The sequence below is a fragment of the Dermacentor variabilis genome, chromosome 9, assembly GCF_050947875.1.
Source record: "Dermacentor variabilis isolate Ectoservices chromosome 9, ASM5094787v1, whole genome shotgun sequence".
NCBI lineage: Eukaryota > Metazoa > Arthropoda > Arachnida > Ixodida > Ixodidae > Dermacentor > Dermacentor variabilis.
The window spans coordinates 130,813,794-130,834,706 of NC_134576.1; the positions used below are offsets into that span (position 1 = coordinate 130,813,794).

The following is a 20,913-nucleotide window of genomic DNA, read 5'->3' on the forward strand; positions in this document are numbered from 1 at the left end:
GCGTTTCAAAGGGATGCAAATAAATCATCATCATCATCATCATCACCATCACCCAACGTCGCCGACATCAGGCCGCTAGCAGTGCGAAGAAAATGAGGCACCAGATTACAATGACGCACGGTCTACGTCGCTCAGCTGAGTAATACACACCGAACTTTGCCAAGCTGAAAGGAATTGACAACCAATTTTTAAGGACCTAGTTTTTTTTATGGCGAAACGCAAATCACACCCTCGGTAGGTTTCAACCTGCAGCAGTTACTTCTAAAAGCGCGTGAATATTCAATAAGCAGATTTGTTTCGATCTGAGCAGCCTTTTAAAAAAAGTAAGAGTCCCTCCCCCAGCAACGCTGAAAAGAGAGAGCGATATCGATAACCCGCTTCGCAAATCGTGAAAGCTGCCGATCGTTCTGCTTTCACAAGATTGAGTGTAACTGTGGTTAAACCACCTACATTTTGACCTTTTCAACCACATTTAAATATAAAAAAGCTTGTGCAATAAGTTCACCTTGTTGTACGGACATTTCTTATATTTGTACCGCGTTTTCCCCCCAAGTACACGCCTACGTCATGGCTGGCTGGCCCCCGTCGTCGTTGTTCTGTCGATAGACGAGCCAAGCCAACTCACCGAAAACGAAGGTGAAGGCAGCACCACTTTTCTGCTTACTACAAACGAAAGCTTATCTAGCACATTGCAAGTCAGCAAAAAACTTCAGTCTTTCAAGGACTGTCCATGTTGTAGCACCATAAGAAAGCCTACCCTTCGAAGTGTCTAAACGCACAGTGCTTTCTTTGGAACAGCTAATAGGAATCTTTAAAACCGTATTTTTCGATCTGCGCAGTGGAGTAGTCTCATCGTCAAACTTGGGGTACGGAAAAACCGCAACGCCCATTGGGCTAGACGCAACGGCAACGCAATAGAAGAGCTTCAAAACCTGCGAGGCAGCTTCCCTGCAATGCGAAAACTTCGTGCAGCAATGGCTGCGCAACCCGTCCTCGATGCGAATGTTAGGTGCAATGTGGTGACCGCCGGCGGCCGTTCGGCTTCTGGGGATGCCTGTACACCGGGGGCTGGTTCCGTTAGCTGCTTCTGGCGCGTAGCCCAGGCGCGCGAGACGCTACACCGCACTGCACGCAACAGTCGCAACGAGGATGGGCCGCGCCGCTATTTCTGCATGAATTTTTCGAAGTGCAGGAAAGCGGCCTCGCGGGTTTTGCGACCCGTCCATTCAATAACCGACCTCAGCACGCAAAACGTTTGCGTAGGTCTTTATAGAATGTTTGTGCATGGCCCAGTAGTCATGCTCACATTGTGATAAGGAATGCCGTTGAAGAATGTGGACCTTCGCGCCTGTAACATGCCTACACTGGTGTAATGACTACGCACGTACGCCTTAAAAGCACAACGCATTTTCAACACCCTGGCAAAGACAGCTTTCCTCGCGACTCCACTACTCGCGCTGTGACATGTCACTTTGTCGTGACCCCCCGGTCAGAGCATCGCACGCGTAATGCGAAGACACGGGATCGTTCCCCACCGGCGGCAAGTTGTTTATTCACCCACTTTCATTGCCATTCGCTTATCAATTCTTTAAGTCAATTAGCAAGTACAAGTAATTTCCCCTTGTGTTGTCCTTGGTGTCTTTGTCTGTTGGCTTCTCATGATTTGTCCAGAGAGCACACTTCAGGAGAGAGAAGTGGTTCTTGAAGGGAGAAGGAAAAGTTGACGCTATTTTCTGCAGCCCTTGCGGGAGCACGGCTCCGCGCCACCAGGGGTGGCGGGATAGTGGGAGCAAAGGAGATAGGAGAGTCGGGGGTTAAAGTGTCGCCATGGCAGCGGCTGAGCAGTCCGGCAGGAAGGGCCTACCCATTGGCGTAGGGTGCCTCAGTTGCCTCAGTGCATACTTCCCTCACCCGCTCCGTATACGGAGCGGTGGGCGAGGAGGTGCACACTGAGGCACCCTACTCTGACGAACCGTTCCCTTCGCCTGCACCCCTAAGGCGGTGACCTTTTTTATTAAAGCTAAGCTTTCTTTGCCTCTTCCTTCGACATTCCCACTGCTGATCCTGTATAACACACCGTGTCGGAATGGGGGCGGGGGTTCAGACGTTCACAGCGTGCGTATACACGACAGAAGCCCGGCAGAGGGGAAAGGTGACGCGAGGAAGAGACTTGTTTGCACCTTTCCATCGAGTCGCACTAGAGTTACTCTAGAGTAACTCTAAGTCGCACGTGCAAGATACCCCCTTGACAGCTCGAACTACCCGTGACCCCCCGCAAATGCACTGCAGGAACTGCAGAGCTTGCCTTCCTGATAACGTGCGGGACGAGAGGGAGGCTAAATAAAATGGCGGAAAGAAAGGGAGCAGAAAATGGGTAGAACCAACGCAGTCGGTTTTAACTATACTAGTGGCGGGGGGGGGGGGGGGGGGGGCATAATTAGGGAGAAGTGAAAGTGAGAAGGCAAGGAAACGCTACTACTATAGAAACGACAGCGGTTGCCGCAAGCTCGGTAAATTTAAGCTTAAGGTACGGTACGTTCCTGTTACTTCTGAAAATAAATAAACACCATGACAAAATTGTCAGGTGGACAAGTTTCGCAGGCCGTAAAGAAGCAGAGCCGCATGAAAGCGCACCGTAAGGCCTAGGCTACATTGCCAGAGCGGTCGAACACTCCTGTGCCCACCGCGGTAGTTTTGTAGCTATGGTATCGCTCGAGGTCGCGGGTTCGAACCCGTCAGCGGGGCGAAAGAAAAAACACTCATGCCCTTAGATTTGGGGACACGTTAAATAAAACACCACAGTATCAAAATTGACCCGGAGTCCACCACTGGGACGTGCCTCATAACCCTATTGTGGTTTTGGCACGTACATGCCCATAATCCGATTTAATAAGGTAATAAGGATGTAATAAGTTTAATACTTCTGCCACGGTGCGATGTGCCATGTGAGGCAACGACATGTGAAGCAATGACAACGCTCAACCCTCTCTGAGCTTATTAAGTATGGCGCTCAACAACGCCTCGAACAAACAGCTCTCCCTGTGTGTTCTGCGTGCTACGCAGACAAACAGCCGTGGTGCGCGGAAGGTAACTCACCACTCTCGTGTTGGACTAAACGCTGAATAAGTTAAACATTCGCCATCAAGATCGCCACTTGATCACTTTTATCAATGAAAATGAATATACATAAGTTATTTGTCCATGAAGTATCGAGACGTGCGCTTGCAATGCGTTACCGGTCCACTTTATTCAGTGGAGAATATAGCGCCGTCTTGGGGAACACCACGTGATAGCCAGCGCGCTTGCACTGCGCATCCAATCCAATCCTTTCTGACGTCAACGCTAGCCAACGCATTCAGGGAAGTACGAAGATTGTGCAGCGCTTGTACGATATGTTTTGGCAGGTGGTGTCTACAACGTGGCGGCCACGACGTGTTTCCTGCTCCGCTCTGTATTTCGGGCGCACGCAGCCAGCAAAGGCATAGTCTTCGAGATCCGCTCAAGTTACCCACATGCGACCGACGCTGGGGTACAGATTTGGACACTGCCTACTTTATACTTAGACTTGTCCCCAACATGCCGGACCTGGCGTCATCGACGTTGTCACGACACGACCACGAAAATTTGCTTAAGTCGTGCAGCACTCGAGCAGCAGGGCTAAATATATGACGATGATGGTCGTAAAAAAAATAATAAATAATAAACTGTAGTGCTGCGCATCTTTCTCATGGCAGCGATCGCGTGGGGCAGCTATAATATAGGCTGAGCCGATGCAATGTGACGTCATGACGTATCGCCCTTTCATTAAACGTTCCTTCATGTACTACCGAAGAGTTCGTGTGCCTTTCTGGTGTGACTAGCTGTGAGGCCAGGTTCCCAGTGACTTTGCTTCCGCAAAAGGCCGATCATGCAATCTACTCAAGGCATCAAGGCGACAGACTTGATTGTCCGGCTGCAGATGCGCTACACATTGTACAGTGCCTGTGATTGATCTAGACACACTACACTCCCCACTCCCTCTCTTAGGATGGCAAACAGGACAATCCCTAGTTAACCTCCCTGCCTGCATTTCTTTCTCTTGCGCTTTCATTAAACTTTCATCTGCAACGATAAGTGTCAAAGTGAGGAAGATTGTGTCCTGATTTTCTTTTTCCTTTCGTCTACATATTTGGCCTCACTGCTCTTCCGCATACAGCCTATGCAGTGCGTTCCAGAAAAATACAAACAGCCAACATACGCGAACAGTTCTGGCACGCTACAGGGTGTTGCCACTGCGGAACAGCAGCACGCTTGCTGCTCGAGGCAAGGGATCCCGCTAGGTGCGTATCGTAATCTCGCAACCACCACGAGAACGGCAGGCGGCTCTCTCGACGTCATCGATCACACAAGAGGCCAGCCAGCACGGCGAATCGAAGCCATGCTGGCAGCCCCCCGAGGAATTAACATCAAAGATTATCCTCATCGCTCAGTTAACGGGCAGGCGATCGTGGGTATCCGCGTATACTTCGGGCCCACGACTTCGCCTTCTGTCATTAGGGGGTTTTTGGAAACGGGGTAGCCGGAGTTGAGCACACGATATGTCCGCCCTGCTTAAAGGGACACTAAAGGTTACTATTAAGTCAACGTGGACTGTTGAAATACCATCCCAGAAACCTCGAAACGCTTGTTTCGTGCCAAGGAGAGACTTATTTTAAGAGAAAATGCGTTCTGAAGCGTCCGCGTACCTCTAGCGCAGTTCAAATCGCCCGCCCTCCGATCGAGGAGAACTGACATCATGGTCTCATAGTGACGTTGCGCCATCGGTGAGTAGAACGGCGTCCGCAGACGGCGCTACGGCTTTTCTGCGCAAAACGCGAACGCGCGGCCAGAAACAGAGCCAAGACAGAGCCGACAGCAGAGCGAAAGCGGGAGTATGGTGGCTAGCGGAAGGAGAAACGAATTACGTCCCACGTTACGTCCCACGGCACACGGAGAGTCCGTTTTCGTTAAACTATAGGCTGCAGCGAGCTCGCAGCGTGGTCGGCGTGGTCTATGAGAAGCGACGAGCCTTTTCGCACTCGCAACAGGGCATAAAAATGTGCGAATCGACGCAAAACTCGGCCTAGAAACGTGCTTCGCCACAGCCAGGGCTCAATACGACCCAACTTGGCACGACCCAGATGTCGTTTGTCGCACCGCCACCAGGCGCCGCTACTATACCTCACACTCCAGCGCAAGACGCCCATAAGCTGGTACTTCATTCTATGACGCTAACTTCGACGCTCGTCGCAATGGACCCTGACACCGACAGATTGGCTCGCGATGGTGGGCTCAACTTCAGCGATTTGAGCACCGACGAGCGCGACCTGCTTCTGAGGGCTCGCACTGCCGGCGTCGTTGCGTACTACGACGGCGGCCTCGACACCGGCTCTCCGGAGCGGGAAAGCAACGAGGGCTTCCCACGACATCACATGGACGTGGCATTCTCGCTGCTTGTTCCAAATGAAAGTTTCGCGAGCAGAACCCTCACAGCACGACGCGATAACGAAACTACTGAAACTCCAAAGCGTGCGCGGCGCAGAGTCGAGCGAAAACGAAACCTTTCGAACACCCATATTACTGAAGGGTAACGTCAAAATGTTATTTTTTCCTAGAATCGAATAGACGTAGACAAGTAGCATTTTTTCCGGCTTATAATCGAATGAAATGATATTTTAATAGGAGTAGTTGAGTATTAGTAACACAAATTATGAGGAGACCTTTCGTCATCGGGCTAGTACCGGAATGTCGCTGGGGGGTCTCAAATCGTGTCATGCATTTACCTCAATTTCTCGGTTACTAAAGCTCTGTTCGCGATTATATTGACGCCTTAGACGTTCTAGAACATTGCTCTACCACTTTAACTTGAGTTTCTGGTAACCTTTAGTGTCCCTTTAAGAATCGAACCTCTCAAGGTTCCGACTTTTTGTCGTTAGGGGGCTTTAGAGACAGGGCAAACCAGAGTTTATAGCAGAGGCTATCAGGCCTGCGTAAGAACCAAGCTGTTATGACACATTTACAGGCTTCACCTACTGTCGGATATTTGCAGAAACAGGGGGAACCAGAGTTTTATACTATATAATGTCCAGCCCTGTATAAAAATTCCAAGCTCTTCTAGGACTTCGCCTTGCGCCATCTAGCATCCAGAATTCTGGAAATCATCGTTCACGCCCAGCCACAAAGCTCGTGTTTACTTCTATTACACTTCTTTTAGCTAGAAGCAAGCTTAACTTAGCTTAAGTTTGAAATGAGCAAAAGGAAGAACCCAAAGAAGGTGAGTAAACAAACGAATTCAGTTCGTACAACGACTGTGGCAACGTGCGGCGTTGGGTTGTTGGTGTTGCGTGGATTCAGAAGTGCGACGGTACATCGCAGCAGGACAAATACAGACTCGTGGTTCTTTCTTTCCTTTCTTTTTTTCAGACTACGTTCTCTGAAACAGGTCACGGTACCTGAGAACGCGAAGCTAAATAAGAAAACTTTCACACCAGAATGAGTCGTTAACAGCGTGATTAAATGGTACGGGAACCATTGAGCCTGTTCTGGTAGGAGTAACACAGTATCCATCCAATTATAAATGTGAAAGTTTCTAAGCGGCCTTGGGAGTTTTACGACACTCGGGGGAAGGTAAGCGAATTTGTAATGAGAACTAGCAAGGTAAGCTTGCAAAGTTGGTCTTGCAATGCAACGAAGCGATGATTCTAATGTGCATATTGGTTGCTAAGTGGGTGAAGTTACTGAATCACGCAGCAGAACCTCGTTTATACTTTCCTCTAACTTTTTTCCGGCTCGTATGCACTGAAACGCCGGCCGCGTTAATTTCCCGAAGGATAGTGTGTATTACCTTGCTGTTTGTTACACTTCCATTCCCTGTTGCATCCAAAAAACTTCGACGGCAGCCCATCGACGGTAGTACCTACGCTGACAGCGGCCTGTCACCGCTGAAAGCGGTTCATTCACGACTTTCCAAAGGCTGGTCTCAATAGTTTCAATTTGGCGTGTTGTCAAATAGGCCTTCTCTTTCACTTCAAGCACAGCTTTACGTGAAAGCAGCTCTTTGCCCAGTGTGTACTGCTACCGCAACAATCTACGGCTGTAACGTTATCGCGGATAATGCGTTATTTTCGCATGTTCACAAGAAAAAAACGCTTTAATAAACGCATTGCGCCTGCGTTAGGATACAGAAGGTGTGTTTTAAATAAAGAGAACTTGGTAGCCTTTCAAAGGGTTGCCCGCATCATCATTGGTCACGCTGTGGTGTTTTCTATCAGAAGAGCCATGTGCTTATCATTTCCGCTAACGTCACGCTTGTCTTCACGCACTTGAGTTCCTTGCGCTGGAATCACGCCATAACCTTAAGCCAACTCTCCCAAACCGCAATTCTTACAACAGCGACGAAATCGCACCAACAAGCCCGACCCTAACGTGTTGTTTTGTAGCCCTGTTTGTTAGGCGTGAGATAACAACTTCCAGTACCCAGATATGTGTGGAACCTAAAGGAGAAATCAGGCATTGCTGCAAAAAAACGCTCTTGCCTATGAACACCAATATAAAACAGGATCGCGAAAGGTTGTTGTCAGAAAGCCATGTGATTGCTACGTCACTCTCTGGATAGGAGGCCAGAAAGACTAGGATATTTCCTGGGTACATGGCCGTAAGAAAAATCGCAACATCGGCACCGTGCCGCATGTGCATTAGCCCAGTTCCTCGAAGAATCCTGAATATCTGAAAGTTACTAAATCCTATTACTGCTGTTGCGTTTCGCCTGCGACACGTGGTTTTGCCGGCGCGACGGCGGCGGGGCGGCGGACATTTTGGCCCGATCGTCGTCACCGCAACACTCATCGCCAGGTGTTTCCAGGCGCGTCTGCGGCGATGCGACCGCCTAGGGATTTCGTTCTAGTCATTGTGCCCGAAACAGGCGAGGCCAAAGCAGGGATCTCCTTCCAGTTATTGGGCCCGAAACAGGCGATGCCAAAGCAGGGATCTCGTTCCAGTCATTGTGCCCGAAACAGGCGATGCCAAAGCAGGGACCATCTTCTCGTTACAGTCATTGTGTCCGACCGGCAGCGCCACGACAGTGTGCTGCGCAGCGCCACGACAGTATGCTGCGCAGCGCCACGACAGTGTGCTGCGCAGCGCCACGACCAGGTGCTACGAGATCGTGCGCAGCGCCACGACATGGTGCTACGGCATCGCTACGACAGTGTGCGTCACCATTAGCCCATTGTACATTCACGTGCTCGTCTTTTGAGGGGTTCCTTCTTGCCCTCAACTGCGAGAGTATAAAAACAGCTGCCCCCGGACGCCAGAGGAGGGCTCCGATTTCTTCTGCTGAGTGAAGTGCTCTCCCGTCTCTCTACTTCGGTCAAACCTGACCGCCAACTCTTTGCGATGTTAAAATAAACAAGTTGTTTCGTTGTTACCAGTCGACTCATGCTTTGCCGGGACCTTCGGATGCTTGCAGTTGTACCCCAGGCCGCCAGGCCAACGCTACCCTTGGGGCTTGCGACCCAGGTACAACCACGGGCGTCAGCGCCGAGTTCCCAACAGATCGTACGAGCAGTCCGATCCAAATATCTGGTTGCCAGCGGTGAGATCGCCTACGACTTCAAACAACTGTCTGCCAGCGGCGAGATCGCGACAACGGAGGCCAGCAGCAAAGAGATGCAGTTGACTGTATGCTGAGCAGCTCAACGACGATCCGGGAGCAGTGCAACGAGCCCTGTGTGACGACTGGTTGCCTGCAGCGGAACGACTGCGCGGAATTCCTGCCTGCGAAGTTTGGTGAGTGCGGGACTTTCTTCTTCTGAGCTTTGCCAGGCTTTTGTTAGTGTCAGAAACAGAGCTGGTAATTGTGGTTGTCGTTGCTGCCGGGTTAGTTTGCGGCAAGACAATAGTAAGCAGTAGAGAAAGCAGCATTCAGAGCAGCCATGGATTTGAAGTCGTTGCGCAAACCGAAATTGTTGGAGCTTGCAAGAGAGTTGGGTCTGGATGTCTCAGACAAACTAAGAAAACCGGAACTGATAACGGCTATTCTTGAGTTAGAGGCTGAGGATGACGAGCTGTCGGAATGCCTTGAGACTATTGAGGAGAGGTCAAAAAGACAGGAGCGCGAACTTAAAGAGCAGAAAGAAAAAGAAGAGCGCGAACACGCTTTGGAAATGAAGCGTCTCGAGGTAGAGATGGAACGCGCTCGTAATGGAAGTCAGGCACACGGTGCAGGAGAACGCGTATTGTTCAAAATGACTGACCTGATGCGGCCGTTTAAGCTTGGAGAGGACATTGGTTTGTTCCTGGTTAACTTTGAGCGAACGTGCGAGAAGCAGGGGTTCTCTCGGGAAACGTGGCCACAGCGCTTGCTCACTTTGTTACCCGGCGAGGCGGCCGACGTAGTCGCTCGCTTGGATAGAGAGGAAGCAGAGGATTTCGACAAAGTAAAATCGAGTCTGCTAAAAAAGTACCGGCTGTCTGCGGAAGCGTTCCGTCGGAAGTTTCGGGAAAATGAGAAAGGCAAAAGTGAGTCATATACAGAGTTTGCGTATAGGCTTATGTCGAACATGCAGGAGTGGCTCAAAGAAGAGAAAGCGTTTGGTGACCACGATAAAGTTCTGCAGTGTTTCGGGCTAGAACAGTTTTATAGTCGGTTACCGGAGAACGTGCGATACTGGGTCTTGGATAGGCCAGACGTGAGTACGGTGGCTAGAGCCGCTGAGCTAGCCGAGGAGTTTGTGACGCGTCGAGCTCGCGGAGCTAAGGACGGTCAAAAGGGTGAATTTGGCTCCAAGTCTGAGAGGCCAAGGTTCACGCCCATGAGATTTAAGGGGGACACGCGTAGTGAGGATGCGAGTGAAAGCAATCCGACCAAACGTAAAGAGACGGCAGCCGAAGCCGAACGCAGAAAGCGGTTCGAGATGAGGCGAGCGGGCGTTTGTTATACGTGCCAGAAGCCGGGTCACTTTTCGGCGCAGTGTCCGGAAACAACACCAAAAGTTGTGTTTTTTTCAATAGGCAGCACTGACGAGAACATGAAGCTTCTTGAGCCTTACATGCGAGACCTCCTCGTAAACGGGAAAGAGTGCCGAGTGCTTCGCGATTCCGCAGCTACGATGGATGTAGTTCACCCGTCTTACGTAGAACCCCATATGTTCACGGGCGAGTGCGCGTGGATCAAGCAAGCCGTGGAAGCTCATAGCGTGTGTCTGCCGGTAGCAAAAGTGCTTATTGAAGGACCTTTCGGAGCGCTTGAGACGGAGGCGGCAGTGTCATCTATGCTGCCACCCCAGTACCCGTACCTATTTTCAAACAGGTCCGATCACCTCCTGCGCGAGAAGGGGCTTTTGTTTGGTGAAGCTAGTGTTCAGGCCTTAACCAGATCGAAGGTTCGGGAGCTCGCTGCAAAGGCGGTAGTTGCGGGGCCGACGTTATCAAACAACGAAAAAGGGTCAGAGGCGCAGCAAGCTGATATTCAGAGCACGCCCGAACAGAATAGAATTGAGTCTGTAGCGTTGAAGGCGCCAGATACTGGAGAGGAAAATCCCGACGCGGGAAAGTTAGAAGAGCTATCTACTGATTTGCTCATCGCGCCTACGTCAGACGGACTTGATAGGTTGCTAAAAGTCAGCCGGACGGCTTTGATAGCCGAGCAAAAAAAGGATGGCAGCCTGGAAAACGTGCGCTGCAATGTCAAAGAAGGTATCGCCAGGAAAACTGCGCGCTTTGTGGAAAGAGGTGGAGTCCTGTACCGGAAGTATCTAGACCGCCGAGGAGTGGAGTTCGACCAGCTGGTCGTGCCTCAATGCTATCGTCAGGATCTGTTGCGCTTGTCACATGGGGGTTCGTGGTCCGGACACCTAGGAGTTAAGAAAACTAAGGACCGTCTCTTGCAAGAGTACTATTGGCCAGGGTGTTTTCGGGACGCAGACCATTTCGTGAGGACATGTGACACTTGTCAGCGGGTGGGCAAACCAGGGGACAAATCGAGGGCGCCGTTGAAATTGGTACCTATCATTACGGAGCCTTTTAGACGGCTCGTTATTGATACAGTGGGACCTCTGCCGGTAACAGCCACGGGGTACAGACACATTTTAACTGTGATCTGCCCAGCGACAAAGTTCCCTGAAGCAGTGCCGCTTAAAGAACTCAGCTCAGTTGAGATAGTTAATGCACTACTGTCCATATTTGCGCGAGTTGGTTTTCCTGCAGAAATTCAATCAGATCAGGGCACAGTGTTTACTAGCGCTTTGACGACAACTTTTCTCGAAAGGTGTGGGGTAAAGCTGCTACACAGCTCAGTGTACCACCCACAGTCGAATTCCGTTGAGAAGCTCCACTCCGTCATGAAGCGCGTGTTGAGAGCCTTGTGTTTTGAACATCAAACTGACTGGGAGCTGTGTCTGCCTGGGGTGATGTTTGCTTTAAGGACCGCGCCGCATGCGGCTACGGGGTTTTCGCCAGCTGAACTGGTGTACGGTCGCTCGCTTCGATCTCCGCTTCGCATGCTTCGAGAATCATGGGAAGGTAGGGGCGACGACCCAGTCGTGGTGGAGTACGTGCTTAAGCTCCTCGAACGCTTAAGAAGGGCACAGGAGTTGTCAGGTGAAGCAATGACAAAGGCCCAGCAGAGGGCCAAGGTTTATTATGATCGGACAGCCAGGGCCCGTCGTTTTGAGGTTGGCGATGAGGTCATGATATTGCGCACATCGCTAAACAACAAACTAGACGTGCAGTGGGAGGGCCCAGCGCGAATTGTTCAGAAACTGTCTGACGTTAACTACGTGGTAAGTCTGCCAGGAAAGCGGAAAGCACAGCAAGTTTACCACTGTAATCTGCTCAAACCTTATAGACAAAGGGAAGCAGTGGTGTGCATGATGGTAAACGTTCCTGAAGAGCTTCCGGTCGAGCTTCCGGGACTAGGCTCAGTGACGAACAGGGAAGACACCGGTCAAGTCATTAGTGACCTTATCAGTAAAGCACCGCTGTCGCCTGAGCAGAAAACCGAACTACACCAGCTATTACAAGAGTTTCAAGGTCTGTTCTCTGAGAGGCCTGGTAGGACTTCTGTACTTACTCATGATATAGAACTTACCTCCACAGAGCCAGTACGATCCAAGGCGTATCGGGTGTCACCCCGCCAGAGCGATATTATGGAGGCTGAGGTAAAGAAAATGCTACAGCTCGGTGTTATTGAGGCAGGTGAGAGTGATTATACCTCCCCTTTGATTTTAGTTGAGGTACCGGGCAAGGAACCTCGTCCTTGCGTCGACTACCGCAGGCTTAATTCCATCACTAAGGATCAAATTTATCCGATCCCTAACATCGAGGAGCGCCTTGAGAAAGTTAGTAGCGCTCAGTTTATTTCCACCCTAGATCTTGTCAGGGGTTATTGGCAGGTTCCACTTACAGAAGAGGCTAGTAGGTATGCGGCGTTCATTTCACCAATGGGAACATTCCGTCCTAAAGTGTTGAGTTTTGGTTTGAAGAACGCGCCATACTGTTTTTCAAGTCTCATGGATAAAGTGTTGCGGGGACAGCAAGAATTCGCTTTACCGTATCTAGACGACGTAGCGATATTCTCCGCATCCTGGTCTGAGCATATGACACACTTGCGGGCAGTGCTAACCCGCCTGCGCGAAGCAGGCTTGACAGTAAAGGCTCCTAAGTGCCAGTTAGCACAGGCCGAGGTTGTCTACCTCGGTCACGTGATTGGTCAGGGTCGTCGCCGCCCCTCTGAAATAAAAGTGGCCGCTGTGCGAGACTTTCCGCAACCGCGCACCAAGACCGATATTCGGTCGTTCTTGGGTGTCGCCGGCTACTATCAGAGGTACATCCCTAGGTACTCTGATATCGCGGCTCCCCTGACGGATGCTCTAAGAAAGACAGAGCCTCAAACAGTCGTCTGGGACGAGACAAAGGAAAGAGCTTTTAGCGCCCTAAAGAGTGCCCTAACAAGCCAGCCTGTGCTACGATCGCCAGACTATACAAAAGGGTTCATTGTTCAGTGCGATGCTAGTGAGCGAGGCATGGGCGTTGTACTGTGCCAACGGGAAAATGGAGAAGTAGAACACCCCGTCCTGTATGCTAGTCGTAAGCTGACCAGTCGTGAGCAGGCGTATAGCGCCACCGAGAAAGAGTGTGCATGTCTCGTGTGGGCCGTTCAGAAATTGTCATGCTATCTAGCCGGCTCGAGGTTTATCATTGAGACAGATCACTGCCCTCTCCAATGGCTGCAGACCATCTCTCCCAAAAATGGCCGCCTCCTGCGCTGGAGCCTCGCTTTACAACAATATTCCTTTGAGGTGCGTTACAAAAAGGGGAGTCTCAACGGTAACGCCGATGGCTTAAGTCGAAGCCCCTAACGTAGGAATCAGCCTCAAAATTGTTTGTTACTGATGTTTTTCTTCCTGAGGCAGGATTTTTTTTAACATATTGCTTTTGTTTAGTGTTTCAAAGTGATGATATGCTTTCTAGTGCAATTTTTCAATTTGTGGACGCGTTCTGAGTGATGCTAGACTACTGTAAGGAACTAGGCAGTGGTATAAAAAGGGGAAAGAGCCTGACAGGGCTAGGTGAGGGTTGTGCCGTGCTTGCTGACTGAGCGGTTGAGTTTTCAGCGTAGTTCTAACGCTTGCCGGGAACGAGAACAAAAATGTGAACTCTCCCGAAGTCACTTTGCAGTGTCCCGTGCGAACCTGAACGAGAGAACGAGGCCTTCTCTGTGCGCTGCGCTCAAGAAACGTCAAGGGACGCCCGACTTCGGTTATGAGCATCATCGAGCGACATCCCTCCGGACAGCGGATGCAGTCCCCTGTCCATCGGGATCTCCTTTCCCCGGCGGGGCGGTCTGTTGCGTTTCGCCTGCGACACGTGGTTTTGCCGGCGCGACGGCGGCGGGGCGGCGGACATTTTGGCCCGATCGTCGTCACCGCAACACTCATCGCCAGGTGTTTCCAGGCGCGTCTGCGGCGATGCGACCGCCTAGGGATTTCGTTCTAGTCATTGTGCCCGAAACAGGCGAGGCCAAAGCAGGGATCTCCTTCCAGTTATTGGGCCCGAAACAGGCGATGCCAAAGCAGGGATCTCGTTCCAGTCATTGTGCCCGAAACAGGCGATGCCAAAGCAGGGACCATCTTCTCGTTACAGTCATTGTGTCCGACCGGCAGCGCCACGACAGTGTGCTGCGCAGCGCCACGACAGTATGCTGCGCAGCGCCACGACAGTGTGCTGCGCAGCGCCACGACCAGGTGCTACGAGATCGTGCGCAGCGCCACGACATGGTGCTACGGCATCGCTACGACAGTGTGCGTCACCATTAGCCCATTGTACATTCACGTGCTCGTCTTTTGAGGGGTTCCTTCTTGCCCTCAACTGCGAGAGTATAAAAACAGCTGCCCCCGGACGCCAGAGGAGGGCTCCGATTTCTTCTGCTGAGTGAAGTGCTCTCCCGTCTCTCTACTTCGGTCAAACCTGACCGCCAACTCTTTGCGATGTTAAAATAAACAAGTTGTTTCGTTGTTACCAGTCGACTCATGCTTTGCCGGGACCTTCGGATGCTTGCAGTTGTACCCCAGGCCGCCAGGCCAACGCTACCCTTGGGGCTTGCGACCCAGGTACAACCACGGGCGTCAGCGCCGAGTTCCCAACAGATCGTACGAGCAGTCCGATCCAAACACTGCTATTTTGATCGCGTCGAAGCGTTGTATTTGTTGAAGTAATTCATTTCCTAGAACTTACCATTACACCAGCCAACTAAGTAGTATTCACGCGGAACAAGAAATTGATAGCTTCTTTTATCACGTGGCTGCATAGCGCAACAAAGTCGCCAAGAGAAAAGCGTAAAAGAAATAAAAAGAAAAGTTGATCGAAATGGAAAGTCAGAGACGGCGTTGCATCATCGGCTATATGGAAGCAGTAGCAAGGAAAGATGTAATCGCTACCTTCATGCTTTTATGTGCAGGTATCCGTGCCAAGAGAAAGCGCGGGAGATCCATCGAACAGCCGAGAAAAGAGGAGGAGAAGGAAGAGGCGTACAAAAGAAGACTTCTTCCGGGGCTGCACTAGGCTGGAGAAAGAGAGAGAAGGGAGGCAAGACTGGGCCCTTTTTTTTTTTTTTGTCCTTTCGAAACGTACCTCAGTGACGTCAATGAGCTCGAAGGAAGAGGCGACGTCCGTCGAAGGCGTCGTGGCTGGCGAAGACGTTCCGGCGGCGTCGGACATGAACCTCTTGGCGAGCGACGTCGGGCTCATGTCGTCCTCGCCGCTCGAGTCCGGGTCGTGCATCTGGCGACGCTTCTTTCGGGAGGACACCGGCGACCCAGAGCCGCGGTCCCGGGACCCTGCGGCACCGTTACTGCCCGCGCGAGACGGCGGCGGACTGTCTGTGCTGGTCAACGGGCTCAGCTGAGCCATCGCAGTGCGGACGTCCGCTTCCTTTCGGGGCCTCGTCCCGCGAGTCCGTCTTCCGAGACACCCGAGTGCGCGACGTTACAACCGTCGACTCCAGCCAGAGTGCCCTATTGAAGACTGCTACGCGTCGATAGAAAACTGCGTCTCACTTAAGTTCCGAACCTGCTCGCACCGTTCTTCGTTCAAGCACGCTCTTGGAAAAAAAACGCCTCTTTACTCTTCGATCGCTTGCCTCGGCAGTCCTGGACCGTAGGGTTTCTTCGATCACGTGCATTCCAGGCCAGGTGCAGAAGTCGGCTAAGAGCCCGCAGGTGGCAGGCGCGTAGCAATCACGTGCTTCGTGGTTTTCATGTCGCTGCTATTCACTCTGGTCGACGACTAGCTGACTGAGACTCCCCGCTACGCACGTGGTCTCGGCCGTGCGATTCGAAACCGGCAGGGCAGAATCGGTCAGTCCGGCTTGTCTGCCCGAATCCAGCGCATGGTCGGTGCCTCCTCGATATCACAGTCGCCACGGTTCGATCTTGCGTCGTGCGGCAGCACCGCCACCACCAACAACACCAACACCACCACCTCGCTGTTCCAACGTAGTCGCGGCGAGAAACCGATCGCCAAGAACGGGTAAAGGAAAGCACACACGCGCGGCGGCGTGGTTATGGCGGGCGCGTCGTTGCACGTGAACTTACTACGGTAGCGAGGACAACCAACCACCACGCTCTCGCCCCGGGAGCAACAGCACGACGTCAGGAGTGGCCCCAGGTGACGAGACGGCTGTCCAGTCGTCGAGCAATACGACACTTGCTGGAAGGCGCGAAGCTGATCGTGGATGGTCGGTCAACAAACAGTGCCGACCGGCACAGTGTCGCGGGGGCGGTCACAGGTTAAGAAACAAACACTTTCGCGTATAGCCAAAAGCGGGCACGCGGTCGTTGTCTGGCGCGCGCCAACAGGTGGGCGGAGGGGTTACAAAGGGGGGGGGGAGGGGGGTTGTATGGAAAGAAGAAACCGAGAAGTAAAAGAAAGGTGGGGAGGAAAAGAAAGAAGGGCGCCCAAAAGTGCCGGCGGCGCGAAGAAGATGCCCGCGCAGGACAGACTGTCTCGGAGTGTTGCCGGGAGCGTCGCGCGAGCTACTTTGCCGACGACCAGCGCCACCGGCGTTTTCACCCTAAGGCAGGAGGGAATCGGTTATCTCTCCAGGCTATGAGAGAGGGCGAGGGAATACTGGCCCCGTACGCGGCGAGGAGGTGGGAAGGAGAACGAGACCTTTACGAGAGGAGGAGGACACGGCTAGGCAAGCGAGGGGGGAATCACGTTGCCCGCTGCCGCGGCAGCAGCACAGGTTGCTGCCGGCTGCTCGTGTTGGTGGTGGCCAGCCGACGCAACGCGCAAGGGGGCACGCAAAAGCAACCAGCGCACGCAGCAGCAGCAACCAAGCAACGGGTACAAAAGGTAGAACGAGAGGTCCTCCGAAAAAAATAAATAAAATGTCCAGAATCTCGTCCTCTCCAAAGGAGTGGCAAATCTATCCCCCCCTCCCTCCGAGCCTCACCACCACCGGCCCCCTCCGCCCCTCCTAACAAGCAAGCAAAGCGGCGATCGCGCGCTCCGAGAGAAGGACGTTTCAAAGCAGGAAGCTACAAGTTCGCCCCGAAAGATTCCTCGTCTTGGGCACCCCTCCCAACGATACACACACACATACACGCACCCACCTTCCTCACGCTTTGCTTTTGCCCCTCTTTGTCTCAGGCGAGCCGAATGGGAGAGGAGCAAAACACCTATGTCGCCAGTCTACGGCCGCCTCTCCCCCTCCTAATCTCTGCTACGAAGTGGGGGAGGGCAGATGCTTGGCCAGGTAAGCGGGGCTTCTGATGCCGTAGACGACGCCGCCACCACCACCAAAAGCGAGGCAGGTATCCCGACCTTCAAACTGGAATGGGCGGTTTTGGACGCGCCTGAACGTATACCCTCGCTCTTTCTCTCTCTTCGCTGCCGGCTTCCTTCGGGCCGGCCTGCTGGAAAAGCTGCGGGCGCACACCTCCTCTCCACCGCGTTGCCCACTTTCGCGAGCGAAAGAAATAAACGATCGAGCAAAATAAAAAGAAAGAAAACGAGGTTTCGACACCCCTCTCTCAGCCTCTCTCTCGCTCTCCACCGATGGCCGGACAGGTACGAGACTATCCCCGCGTGCTCTCGTAAAATGAGAGGAGGGAGCTTGAGACACAAGTTTCGTCAGGAATCTCGTGATGAGGAACGCCGCTCGCCCCACCGGCCCCTTGCAGGACGGCGTGTGTATCGCTCCCCCTATTAGCACGTTTGCTTAGCAGAAGCAGGAAGAAACGGAAAGCCAACAACCTGAACAGATTTCTCTCCGATCCTCATACACACTCCACTCGCCTCTACGGGCAGAGTGTTTCCCATTTTTACAGTGGGTGCGACCCCGCCCGGTCCGCTTGTGCTTAGTGCGCGGGGAACCCCCCCCCTCCTCCCGAGAACGACACCACGTCTCGCGCGGCCCGGAGGAGGACAATGTTGTTGCCCAGGGCAACGCAAAACCAGGAAGGGTCATCCCGAAGACTCGACACCGTACGTTTTCGACACGGGCGCGTGACCAATGTTAGCCTGGGGCCAACTAAGCTCGCCTCTTGACTACGTCATCACGCGTGCGTTGCTCTTTTTTTTTTCTCCCTCACTCTTCGGCGCTCGACGAATGCAGTTTGTGCTCACACGACTGAAAGAAACCGTGTCGGCGTTGACATTGAGATCGCTGTGATTGGACGAGGCGCATGGCTTCATTTTTTTCCCCCACTCATTTCTCGTTGTCTTTTTCATTGTTAGCACGGCGTTTGCAACTGCGTTCTGGCGTGTTGATGTGTTTTCACGAAAGCGCGAAATGTACGCGTCATTCACTGCTACAACCAGCTCTCGTTACGAACATAGTCAATACGCGTCACCGGTTATATCGAACTTCTTCATATGCGATGGCCCAAGAGTCTCCACTCTTGTTGAACACCGGACCACATGCACTGCATCACCCTTTCGGAAAAGGGTGATCATAAGAACTTAAAAAAAAACAAAGAAAATCTTCAGTAAGCTAGATTTCATCGTTATCGTGATAATCACGCATACCGACGGGCTCGACAAATAAGACTCGTAAACAACATGCACGGAGCGCGTTTAAGCTCATGCCGAGATCGAAACATCCACAGCTTCGAAAAGGTTTCTCCAGTGTGCTTCTTTGATATTATTTACTGGCCGCCTTCTGCCCTTTCCTCTCTCTCTCTCTTCTGGCACAACGAACGCATACTCAGTTCTCCCCCGTCACGTGAGTCAAACTTCGAAAATCTCCGAATTAGGCAATCTCTCGAGACATTTCACAATCCAGAGTCGCACGTAAGTATACGTCACGTCACAATCGTTTTCCAAAGGTCACATAAACGAGGACAAAAAAAAAAAAAAAGAATTCGAATCGACTGTACGCGAACGAAAGCCGTTTAGGCAGTCTTCCGGGAACACACCAAGACGCGCACAAAAATAAAATAAAACAGCTCAAACAAAAAGAAATCAGGAGAACATAAAAAAAAATATATAATGTGGGGTGGAGGCGCTGCCTCCTGGAAGGCATTGGCGCGACGTTCCTACCTGATGCCGCACGACGCAGTGCGTCATAGTTTACGGAGTTTGTCCGACATTCTTCCCGCTCTCGGACTGTTGGACGCCCGCCTCCTTTGTAGCAGGCCCTCTCCCTTTCCTTCTTCGCGGTGGCTCCTTTCTTTTTTGTTCTTTTTTCCCGGTAGAGGGCGGTAAGTGGTATCGTGGGCGCGCAATAAGAACCCGTCGATGCGGTGAACAAGCGGGAGGGCCGCAATTCCGAGCGGCCGTTTTTCTCGGAAGCCGCGTCGGTCAGCGTCGGCACGCCACCGAGGAGGCAATAGAGTCGAGGGGAAAAAAAAATAATGAAGAACACGGAAAGCGCGATCGGGCCTGGCAGCAGCTCGCAGCGTTATTCACACGATGGATACCTTTGCGATCGCGCACACGTGGCGAATGCTACTCGTACCTGTACGAGTAGTAAAAGTTCTTTTTTTTTTTTTACGTGAAGCCGGTCTGTACAAGCCACTGCGGTTTCGTGATGTGACGCCTGTCAAGAGAGACTTTTAGATTAGGGCACGCAAGCGGCTTCCGTACGAAAGAAGTAGGGGCCACGGTACTGCGCAGACTCCTACGTCTGAGTCTGCGCATGCGCAGTACCGTCGCCCCTAGTTCCTGCTTACGCAAGCCGCTTGCGTCCCCTAACCTAAAGCTCTCCAACGAATGTAGACAGTTTACGTATATTCGCAATGCAGACAGACGGCCGCGCCACGGAGCGGCCAGTGAGAGAAATGCTTCAAGGATTATCCGCATGACGCCTCCGTGCAGCTGCGTGCTCGTAGGCGCGTTCCTGATACGCGGACCGCTTGTGTCTACGCCATAAATAAATCTAAAAAAGACGACAGGATATGTTGCAGGCATTAGTGCACCAATCGAGCGGCGAAGGATGAAATTAGAGAGGTTTAGGTTAGGGGACGCGGGGTGGCCTGCGTACGCAAGAACTAGGGGCCACGGTACTGAGCATGCGCAGTATCGTCGCCCTTAGTTCTTGCGTACTCAAGCCGCTTGCGTTCTCTAAATTAAAACTCTCTATTATTCGTTCCTATACGACCGACGCGGTTCTAAAAAGAAGTACGTGATGAAGCTTCGGATCGGCAAGCCCATGACACCGCCAATGCCGCCATGACACCGCCTACGCACTTCGTCGCCGAAGACTTACTGTGGAGCGGCGTCAGGGAGCAAAATGCTAATCGTCGACATTCATGAGGGAAAACACAAACATTTTAAACTTTTACGACGATGTCACTGTAGTTTATGTGAACCGGACGTTCAACGCGGCACGATATGACACACGCTAACGAGTTCGCACTTATGCCCTACGACGTTTTAAGGCTGTCGGAAGGCTGCCGCAGCAGTTGATTGTTTGTAGACCTGTTAGAAAACTGTGTGTGGTTTTCGAGCACCAGATCTAAATGAACATGGCGACATTTGGAAAAAAAAAGAAGACGGCCGGTTGTGCTAACGTGCAAGGCACACACGACGTTGTGTGCGCCCGTGGGACTGTGTTCTTGAAGTAGTTTTCTCGGTTTTAAAGTTTTGAAAAGCTCGCCAGATTTATGACGGGTTTTCAGAGTTATTATGCATTCTGCTTGAAGGAATAGGCATACACCTCCTTGTTTGAGCAAATAACACAATTATTACAGCTTTGTCGCTCCCACCTACGGCGACCGAATTCAAAAAAAAAAATAATAAACTATGCGGTTTTACGTGCCAAAACCACTTTCTGATTATGAGGCGTGCCGTAGTGGGGTACTCCGTAAAAAACTTGGACCCCTAGGGGTTCTTTAACGTGCCCCTAAATCTAACCACACGGGTATTTTCGCGTTTCGCGGCCCATCGAAA

At 52.0% G+C, this 20,913-nt stretch overlaps 1 protein-coding gene across 4 annotated transcripts in view; it reads right to left on the minus strand.

Moving 5' to 3' along the window:
• TfAP-2 (transcription factor AP-2) overlaps nt 1–20,913 on the minus strand; it is a 218,705-nt gene that overhangs the window by 110,177 nt on the left and 87,615 nt on the right. For 3 of the 4 annotated variants that reach the window (XM_075669421.1, XM_075669422.1, XM_075669420.1), the window contains exon 1: nt 15,148–16,939. The exons of the other annotated variant lie outside the window; for it this stretch is intronic. In XM_075669421.1, the coding sequence (XP_075525536.1) occupies nt 15,148–15,426 (279 nt within the window). In that variant the 5' untranslated portion in view covers nt 15,427–16,939. Of the gene's footprint in view, nt 1–15,147; nt 16,940–20,913 lie in introns of those variants that run through there. 4 annotated transcript variants of the gene reach the window in all.